This window comes from Desmodus rotundus, chromosome 6, assembly GCF_022682495.2.
Source record: "Desmodus rotundus isolate HL8 chromosome 6, HLdesRot8A.1, whole genome shotgun sequence".
Taxonomy (NCBI): Eukaryota; Metazoa; Chordata; class Mammalia; order Chiroptera; family Phyllostomidae; genus Desmodus; species Desmodus rotundus.
The window spans coordinates 137,501,836-137,512,457 of record NC_071392.1 but is presented as its reverse complement, the minus strand read 5'-3'; the positions used below and the strand labels follow the sequence as shown (position 1 = coordinate 137,512,457).

General features: G+C 39.8%; 1 protein-coding gene across 1 annotated transcript in view; it reads left to right on the top strand.

Annotated features, from left to right (window-relative positions):
* The first annotated feature begins 3,339 nt into the window (after nt 1-3,339).
* The window catches only part of PPP2R2B (protein phosphatase 2 regulatory subunit Bbeta), a 416,365-nt gene continuing 409,082 nt past the window's right edge, over nt 3,340-10,622 (top strand). The window contains exons 1-2 of the mRNA XM_045185064.3: nt 3,340-3,407; nt 3,528-3,605. Coding sequence (XP_045040999.1) covers nt 3,556-3,605 — 50 coding nt within the window. The 5' untranslated portion in view covers nt 3,340-3,407; nt 3,528-3,555. The remainder of the gene's footprint in view (nt 3,408-3,527; nt 3,606-10,622) is intronic.

Genomic DNA, 10,622 nt, shown 5'->3' with positions numbered 1-10,622 from the left:
TGGCTTCCTGGCTGTTCAGTAGGTGAGACTCAGAGCCTTTCAGAGCCATTGTTTTGGAGAGAGAGGAATGAACATCTTTCAGGATGTTTAGCCACTGGATCTGCACCAACATGCCAGTAGAGAATGTTCCTTATTGACATCATTACCATAGCAACTGGAGTGTCATTTGGCACTGGGCTTTAGGGAAGCTGTCAAGATCTGTAATTTAAGAGAAACAGATTTTCCTCCCTATGTCAGCTAATTCTCCCAGTTATCTACTTTACGATCACATACACTTCCCTAAAGAGCATTCATTAATCTAGACAGGTATCTCACCAACCCAGCACCATGAGAGGTAGCCTGGTGGTTAAAGGGAACATGGTATAAGAACTGGAATTGTCACCTTGGAGTCCTCTACTCTTCTGTGTTATGAGTTCATTCCCCTCTTGAGGCCTTGCTTCCTGATCTGCCCAGTGGTAAAGATGGGCCAACCATTCTCGAAAATGTCTTTCAGCTCCAATATACTAGCCAGAGGTTTGCAAGTTGTTGGCACAAGGACCATATTCAATCTATAGATGTGATGTGTTTGCCCTACCTTGTGTGAGCTATAGAGTGTTCTAATTCAAATGGATTGACAAGATTTAAACATTTGGAGTTTTCACATAATAACCCAGATTTCTGGCTGCTTCTGAACAAAAATCAGTCAATCTGATGACAATGAGCTGAAATCCTCCATGGCAACTCTCAACTGGATCTGAGCCACTGCTGCCCACTTTAAACAAGGACTGGGTTTCCAGCTTGTCATCATCATTCCAGAGCAATAGCTCAGTCATATGTCAGTTCCAATGAGTGTCTTATGCCTACAGCAGCTTTTCTCATTTACATCCTAACCCATCTCGGCAATTTGTGGGTTTTGAGCTGATGTTTTGCCCTTTTAGGATAGAGATGGATTGGTCCAAACCCTCTCTTCATCATTAATGTCTTTATTTGACAATGATCTTAGTGGAAGACAGAGACTGGGTCCAATCAAAGACTTCCCTGGACAAGAAACTAACAAAACTTTGGCTGCTTTGGCCTCTCATGCTAATGAATTGGGCCCAGGCAACCAAATCTAGGGGTGATGGTTCCCTGAAGCAATATGAGTAATTCTGCATAGGCTCATATTTAAAGCTGCTAGGTTTGTGTGTATGTGTGTGTGTGTTTCAGAGTTGTGTATGTCTTCCTACTTTACTGTTTAGAGAGTATAAGTACAAAGTCTACATCCAGCGTCATAACTAATGAGACAGGAATTGTGCCAGGACAAGAATCAGAAAGGACCTCATCTGTAGCTGATGTTCCTTAAGAGACAGATGCAGTCCCAGATTCAACAGCAGAACTGGCAATTTCGAGAGGGCCAGGGACAGATCAGAAGGAAAAGTAAGATCTTACCAAAAAATGCCTGATGCTGAAACTCGAGGCCAGAGCAACAAGTACAAGAAAGGATCAGAAATGCAGTTGTAGACTTGGTCTTTGTCTGCACTAACAAATGCTGCCCCATGCCTTCCTCTCCCCTGCCAGATGCTGTTTTTATTGGGAAATTGTAGCCCTGTGTGTTCTTAGAGGAGACATAGGTATTTTAATAATTGACATCTGAAACTGTATTCCATCTCAGCCTTCCAAATGAGACTCTAGTTCAAGCTGTGTAGCCCCTCTGGGCCTAAGGTCCCTTGCTGTTGAATGGGAAGGCTGACCTCAGCACACTGGGAACACTGGGGTTTCAGGGCAGGCTGACCCCAGCACACTGGGAATACTGGGATTCTGACAGCCTGCATGGATATCCAATCTCTGCCACATCCTAAATATAACCTTCATGAGTTGCCAAAGCTGGCTGAGTCTCAGTTTGTTTACCTGTACAATGGGGTTATAACAGAACCATCCTGGTAGACTGGTGTGAGAATGGGACAATGCACATAACGTGCTTAGCATGATGCCTACCCCATAGCAGGTAAGTGACAGTTTCTCAACTCATGTTCTTCTTTTTTACTACCATTCAACATTTTACAATCTCTGCTAAGCACATTCAATATCAACAACAATAGCGATGGGTATCATTATTAGCATTTTTAAATGGGAAAGCACAGTCTTATCATGTTTCTGAACTTGTCCTAGGTCAGAGCCAAACTGTAAAATCTATCTAATGCAAAGTGGACGCTGTGGCAGACGACCGTGTGCCATACTTCCACTCAGTGTGCTGTCCGCAGCAGTGAGAAAGCATGTGGACAGCGGATCTGCTCTTGGGTGGCTGAGTGAATGAAGGTTTCCATATAGGAGCTGCTGATAGTGAGGATGGCTGCTCAGACCCCTGGATATTTCAAAAGGGTAGGTTTGGTTTGGTTTGGATATTTGATTTTTTTCTACCAACATAATCATCCTTAAAGTTGTACCCTCTCCCAACATTTGACTATGCAATATTCCCAATACCTTTAAAACTTACTAGAATTAAAGAGAACCTCCCTGCTATTCAGAAGCAAACTGGCACCAGTACCACCCAGAAGTGTTCTGAAAAGGACCTTTCTTTAAAAAAAGGGTTTTATCTATTTATTTTTAGAGAAAGGGAGGGAGAAAGAGAGGGAAACATCAATTTGCGGTTGCCTCTCATGTACCCTCAAACTGGGCAGCTGGTCCACAACCCAGGCATGTGCCCTAACTGGGAGTCAAACCAGTGATCCCTTGGTTTGCAGGCCAGCACTCAATCCACTGGGCCACACCAGCCAGGGCTGAAAAGGACCTTTTGACTTGATAAATATATTAGTGCATGTGGTACTATATTTATTAGTGTATGTATTAGTATTGGATGCATGTATTTGTAAAAACCAGAAGCCATAATAAGCCAGAAAATTTAAGCTGCTAAAGGTCCAATTCAAATTTAAAACTGAAACCCCTGTGGAACAAAACAGACCCTGCTTGTCAGAAACTGACCCCCCCAACCCTGTGTTAGCCACCCCTGCCCCCATCTCTCCTCCAACCTTGTTTTCTTTCCTCTGCTCTCCAGTCAGCTCTGACTTTGGCAAGCAGTCAAGAAGTGAACAAGGGAGATGGAAGCTCTGAGTATCTGACCCCTTACTGGCCATTCAACCATACAAGCTGTGAAACCAGTTTAAAAAAAAAAAAATGTTGCCTTTCTTTTCCTCTCGCCCCTCTAAGGAACTGCCTCTTTCTCCTCCCCAGCATCACAGAAGAAAAACAATCGCAAGCATTGGCATTCCCATGAAAAGGGGCAGTCACACGGGGTGTGACTGTGGGCTCGCTCTAGGATGCTGCCAGGGGCTGAGCAGGGATGAACTCTAACTGCTCCAGCCCAGACTAGTTCTGGCATGGTCTGATGGAGGAGACAGAACAGTGAGGGGACAGGCAGGACGAGGGCCTTCTCTGTGACAAGATGATACCTGGTGTGCAAGTCTCCTATTAGAAATGCATCGATCACACTAAGTATTTCTTTTCTTCTTGGCCTTTTAAAAACAACGGGGAACTCTCACCTAACCTGAGGTGTCTCCTTGTGTTGCTTTCAGGAATTGGGATGCTCATGCAAGACACCCTATGGCGCTTCAGCCAAGTGAAAGGCACTATGGAGATTGGAGCCACAGAAGGTAGGAGACAGCTCCCTTAACCCCTCTCCTTGCCTCCTTGGGGTTTGTGCTGGTTCCAGATTTGAAAACTTTCATCTTCGTGTCCATAAATGTAAGTTGCCATACATCCCAGAATAACATTCAGAGATCTTCCTACCCTTTTTTCCACTTGAACTTTATTGTATTCTCACTGAAATAAACTTCCTGTGAAATAGGTTTGCCGAGAGAGAGACTAAAAATGAGGCAAGTCTTGTTTCAAAATGGTCCTCAGCTTTGTAGCATCCTGGGACCAAACCTTTCAAGATGGTCAGACAGACGTTAAGGTCCTCCTTCCATTCTGTGTTGAGGATCACTTGCTGCTACACGTGCAGCACACACGGTAAACAAAGAATTCAAGTCTAGTCATGTGATTTACGGGTACCGTACTTTGGGTTGTCCGTATATCAGCATGCTATTGCCTTTCTGGCTCTCGGGAGACTTTCCCATTCCAGAGTCCTCCACCTAGGATGATACATTCCTTCTCCTCCCCCTGAAGAACTTGCTTTTCATTCTCTTCATTTTGTTCCTTTATAAGCCTGAGCTTGGAGACCTCCATGACTCCCACATCAGATGTCTGCCTTTCAAAAGAGCTAAATGATAAGCAGTTGGAGGGAACTAGAATAGCACTTTCAGATGTTTTAAATCAAGGTTTAGTTGTGTAGGGGAATGCAGTAGAGGTTTTCTGAGACAGACCCCCTGCACTGGTGGTAGGTGTGGACACTAGATGTGGTATATAGCATGGGCCGTGGACTGATTTTAATGAGTGAGGCGGTGAACAGTTGACAGGGTTGAAGTTTAATATGGAAACTAACATGCATAAATGCATGTAGGCTGTGGGGTCATTCTATAACATTGTAATTCTGAGTAAACCATAGTTTGCATAAAAGCTATTCTGAGCAATTCGAAGGAGGTATTTTATGTGCAATCTTGTTGTAATTTATTTTTAGACACTCAAATTAATGATGGCTACCCCAAAACAAAGTGACTTATATTTCAATAGTGGGAGTAGACCCACTAAAATTAATTAATGATGATCTATAAAATTATACTTTTGTATGACATCTGTTTTCAGACACACTATCAATGGAGCTTTATACATGAATGGTTCTCCTAAAGCCCCTACAAAATAGACAGAGCAGGACTTATTAGGCCCATTTTATGCTCATCTGACCAAAAATATCTTTGAGTGTCTTCTGTATGGCAGCAGTGTACTAGGTTTACAGATAGAAATGGAAAATAAATGACTTACTCCCTAACCCCATGAAACTTAAGAAAACGGAAGCTCCAGTCATCAGCCGTCTTAAATCTTGGCCGTGGTTCAAAAATCACTTGTGCTTTTTAAGTAATAGAGACCCTCAGGTCCCTCAGGAACTAGAGTTAGAGGTGCAAGAGCCTGGGTGACACAATCAGTTTCAGTGAGCTACCCAGGTGATTCTGATGCCATGGCCTGGCTTTGGGGACCCCGGGGTTAGATGACTTGTTCCAGAATACCAGTTATTCTCAGACTCTGGACTTAAATATCTGGTTTCGGTGACTGACTCCATGCCAACTGTAAGGGATCTGAGTGCCTACTCCAGCTATATTTCTTATCAACTGAGGACTTACCACATGGTGGGTGCTCCACGAAGTGCTCAGCACAAGTTAATAACATAGTATAGGTACAGCATTTGTAGGTACAGCACAGTGCTTGACACTTTGTAAGTACTCAATATTTGTAAGCTATTATAAATACCATTATAATTAGATCTTCGTTCTAATTTAACCTCTGCAAAAATGTCATGAGAGGTATATTTATTCCCACTTTACCTAGGAGGAATTGAGGCTAAACAAACAAACAAACAAACAGAAGACTAAGTTCTTTGCCAAAGGCTCCATTGCTAAGAAATCAGTGAGCTAGGTTTCAACTGCAGCCTATAGGATTCTAGAGCTCCAGCTCTTTGAACGTTGTTTTGAAGACAGAGATTCTCATTTATTAGTTTAGAATGAGCCCCAGGAACCTGCATTTTTACACATGCTCTTCAGTGGTCCTTATGGATGACCTGTGGATGGGTTTAAATGTTTACTACACAGGATTAAAGTAGCCTGCTTGAACTGTTCATTGAGTCACAGAATCAGTCAGAATGACAATCAAGACTGAATTTGGAAAAACCACTTCAAAGTGGTGAATAAAGGGGGAAGTTTTTTCCTAAGAGGACAGTGAGGTTGGAAATTAACACACTACCACTGACATCTAGAGTTCCTGGCCAACACATCTTTGACAGTATTTAACCTGCACTAATACTATCACAATGGTAGTTGAGTATTTGCTGAGTGAATTAACGAATGACTTTCACTTGGTAAAAAGCAAGGTTCTTAAAAATCAGGTTCTTTTTAAAAATTGGCCTGCTTTACCCAAGTTGGTTTTCTGCCCTGATCAAGGTCAACAACAATTATTCAACTTCACCTTCCACTTTACTTATGTGTATTAATGACTCTTCCATTCCATTTCTACCCCAGCTGGTGACCTTGATCAAGTCACTTAATGTCTCTGTGCTGAAGTTTCCTTGTCTGCAATGGAGATAACACAGGTATCCATTAGGATGGCTGTAAGGGCCAGGTGAATTTTTAAAAACAATACATATATACTATATACTACAAAATCTCTAAATTGTTATAAGATGTTCAAATTTCATTTATTGTATTTTAAAGGCATGGATCAGACAGGTGAAGTAACAAAAATAAAGATAAATATATTAAAGCAATATTTTTTAATCAAAATTAATGCAGAGAATCTACAAAATGTTGAAATGTTAAATAAAGGCAGGATCAGTATTACTGATTTATTTCTTCTTTGCAGGTTCCAATATAGCTTAGCATGGCACTGTTACTATTTATTTACTTTTATGAGCATCTTGGGTATCAGCTAGTAGGCTAAAAATTTTCACATTCCAAATTATTCAATAGGATACTAGATGAATGATACTATGAATCCAGCAATAAACATTTGGTGAGGGCTTATTACATCCAAGGCACTTTCCCAGAAAGTGAAAAAGTTGTAAAGATAAATAAAATATAGTTCAAACTCTCAAGGAATGCACCATTTAAGGGGAGACAGGAACTGGGATATAAGAATAAGCCATTATATCTAAACATAATACAAGGCAAGGTTAGCTAAAGAGAATGTATTGTCAAGAGACTAAAATTCTCTGAATACTGAAGAGGAAGAAATTTCATATATTTGGGGAGACAAAGATAGATGATGGGAAGAAGACATGGAAGATAGAACTTAAATGATTTTTTAAAAATACAACACTTATTTTTTTTTTCTGATTACTAAAACATGATCTCAGTGTAGAAAAATTTAAATATAACTAAAAAATTAGAAAACGATTTCAATTATTACCCCATAACCCATAGATCAATTATGGTAAAATATTCTGATATATTTTTCTAACTTCTTGACATATACATTCATCAATTAATTCAGTCAACAAACAAGTACTATTTGCCAGATTCTTTAAGAGGGAGTGGTGAGTTTATAATGAATAAAATCAACATGACTGTTTTTTTTTCTTTACCAAAATGAAGTGATCCTGGAAATACTATTTTGTAAATAGATGTTTTCACTTAACAATACATAGTGATCATCTTTCATATTATAAACAGCAGGTATCCTAATTTATTTACCCAAGTGTTCCAGATTTATAACAATACTGTTGTGAACATCCCTAATAGCTACTCTGCATTTATCAGGAAAAGCTATGTGGTAGACTGATTAAGAACATATGTTTTACAATAAAATGCTTGGGTCAAAATTTGGCCTCATTTCTTATTGGCAGAAAGCAAATTACTTAAAATTTTCATAATTTCATTTCCTGATATGTAAAATTTGAATAATAAAATTTACTTTGAAGAACTGCTATAAGAATATAATTTGATAGATATTTTAAACCCCACAGCACATAGAAAATTTTCAATAGTTATGATTAGTTACTATGATTAATTGGGATAAAGTTACTATATCATTTGGAAACTCTCAAAAACAATTAATTGGTTAAATTTTATGTAGGTATATTTTAAGATTATTTTAAAGTGTCAGTGGTCTTTTAGAGAAACTAATGACTTACATATTCACTATCAATTTATAACAGTGCCCAGATCCCAAACTCTCCAATTTAAGGCATTTAAAATTTGGATTTACTAAATTTTTTAAATTGACACTTATTTTTCTTCATTTTTTAAAATTGAGATATAATTGACATCACATGTTGTAAGTTTAAGGTATACAATATGTTGATTTGATACATTTACATAACTGACACTCCTTTGACTACTCAAGTGTCTCAGAAAATTTCAAGAAGCATAAATTATGAGATATACAGAGGAGATTAGTTGAAGTAGCATGAATAGCATGTGCAAAGGTCCTGAGGTTTGTATGCTCAAAAAGAGAAAGGACTTTATTTTGCTGGGGCATAGAGTACCTGCAGAATAGAAGTGAAAGACCAAACTGAAAAGGTAAGTGGGACCCAGGTTGTGAGGTGTGTGGATGACAGACAGTAAATGATACTGTATATCTTGTGCCACTGAAATTGCTGTGACCTGAAAAAGTTACTGCTGTGCCACACAGACCTAACTGAGGTCATGTCAGCTCATTGCAGACAATGGCAATGAAATTGATTTATCGGTAAAGTAGGAATATCACTCAAATCCATCCATCCATTCATTCATTCATTCATTTAAATACTCAACAGGAATTTGTCAAATAGCTTTTGGGTACCATGTGTCAGGTTAATAAAACATTAAGTATACAAGTAAAAAAAATGTTTTATAATGAAAGACTTGTCCAACACAAAAAGTACAAAAGTAGGAGGTCAGTTGAGGTTTTGATGAGCACTAAGAAAGATATAAACACAGTGGCATGAGACAGTGCTTGGAGGAGGTCACGTGAGTGTGGGGCACAGGGAAGGCCTCTCTGAGGATGTGGCTCCTGAGGGGCTGTGCCAGTGTTCAGAGAACCATGCCTCCATAATTATAGTTAAGTAATAAAACAAGCACTGTGCAGGCCCAGTGCCAGGAGAAACGGTGGTATTTTCAAAGCTCATAGGAGAGCCAAGAATGTCTTGTGTTGGGTGTGACAAAGCTAAGTGGTCTTAAAAGAGACATAGAGGTAGGAAAGGGCTAGATCAGGCTAGATTCTTATCAGGGCTAGATCAGAGTCTGGATTTTATTTCGAAATTCGTGGGATTCCTCACCATTGAAGGAGTTCAAAGAGTATGTTTATACCATTAAAATAAGTTTGTATCAGAGTTCTGATGAGACACAACATGGCTTTATTTGAGTGGGAAAGGTGCAGAGATAAGAAAAGCAGTGACTACAGATATATTTTGGGGATAATGGACTGCATTATAGAGGAGAGAGAACGTAAGGAATTAAGATAGCACCAGGTTTTGACCTTGAGCAATTGAGTGGTTTATGGGCACCAGTTATTGGGACTGGGAAGTCTGGAAAAGAAACATATTTGGGGATGTACAAGAAGAAAATCATCCCCTCTACCCTCCTAGGTTTGAAAGCTGGGTCTATGAAATAAACTGAAAACTGGTAGATCAATAGGAGAAAAGGTATACAAATTTATTGTTTTTAATGTTAAGTGCATGGAGGCATCTCCGGAAAACAAAGTAAATACTCAAAAAGGCAGTGAGATCTGAGAGCTTACACAGCATCTTAATAGGGGAAGGGAAGATGGATGTAGGCCTTTTAGAATAGAGTCAATGATTTTTAGGAAAGACAAATGGGCCCCTAAAATAATTTATGGGTGATATGATTGTTTGTGATGAAGTTTGTCAGGGTTTGTTGCCTACCTCATCTATTCTCCTGTATAACAATTAGCCTTCCCTGGTTGATGAAGTTCTGGAGGAGAGAACTGATAACAATTGAGTTCCTTCGGAGGATGTACCATTAGGCAGGTGAGGGGAAGTTCAGAGAAAGCCCCTCCTTACATTTGCTCTTTTACAAGTGCCTTCAGCTCTAAATAATCAATATGCCAAAGCAGCATATTTTGGGGTGGCCTGCCCTGAACTCCTTCTGGCAGAAAAATCATGGGCTTTATTTTGAGCATATTTAGAGTCAAATGGAATAAGATATTCAGGTGTAAATGCCAAGTAAGAAGCTGTATATATGAGTGTATATTCTTCAGAGAGGGAGTACGAAGTGGAAATAGAAATTAGGGGTGGGGCCTGGCCAGGTGACTTGGTTGGTTGGAATGTCATCCAGCACACCAAAATGTTGCAGGTTCGGTTCTGGTTAGAAAACCTACCTGGGTGGTAGGGTAGATACCAGCTCAGTGCACCTGCAGGAGGCAACCAAGTGATGATTCTCTTTCACACCAATGTTTCTCTCTCTTTCTCCCCACTCCCCACTTCCCCTCTCTCTAAAAAAAATCAATAAACATATCCACCAGTGAGGATTTTAAAAAAAGAAATTGAGGTGGGCATCAGCACCGAGATTGTATTTGGAACCCGTGATCTGGATGGGATCACATGTCACTCAGACATGCTCGTGTGCAGTCAATAAAACCACTTGTCAATGGCTCGAAGCTTTGACTATTTTGCTGTGGTTGGGATTATTCACTTAGTTTAATTCTTGGAAGACACACATTGAAAAGTTCCCCATGTACGGTTCTTGTATCTGATTTGCCCAGAGTGTACATTTCACATAAAATATGATCTCACCCCATGAAGTTTTATACTATGTCATCATGGGAGCACTGCTTGTTGGAAATTGCCCACTCTGTACGTCAAACAATTTCTTCAGACATGGGGTATGATTCTGTGCATAGGCAGAAGTCAGAATTATCTGATGAGATTCGTGGGTTTTTTTCTTTCAGCTATAGCATATAGTCTTCCTTTTCCCTGACACTACAATGCTCAGGTATCGTGTTCCTTCCTCATTCTGCAGGTCTTCAATATCTGTAAATATAGTTCATGTCACCTTATTTGTGGGACGTAACTGTGCTCTGTATTC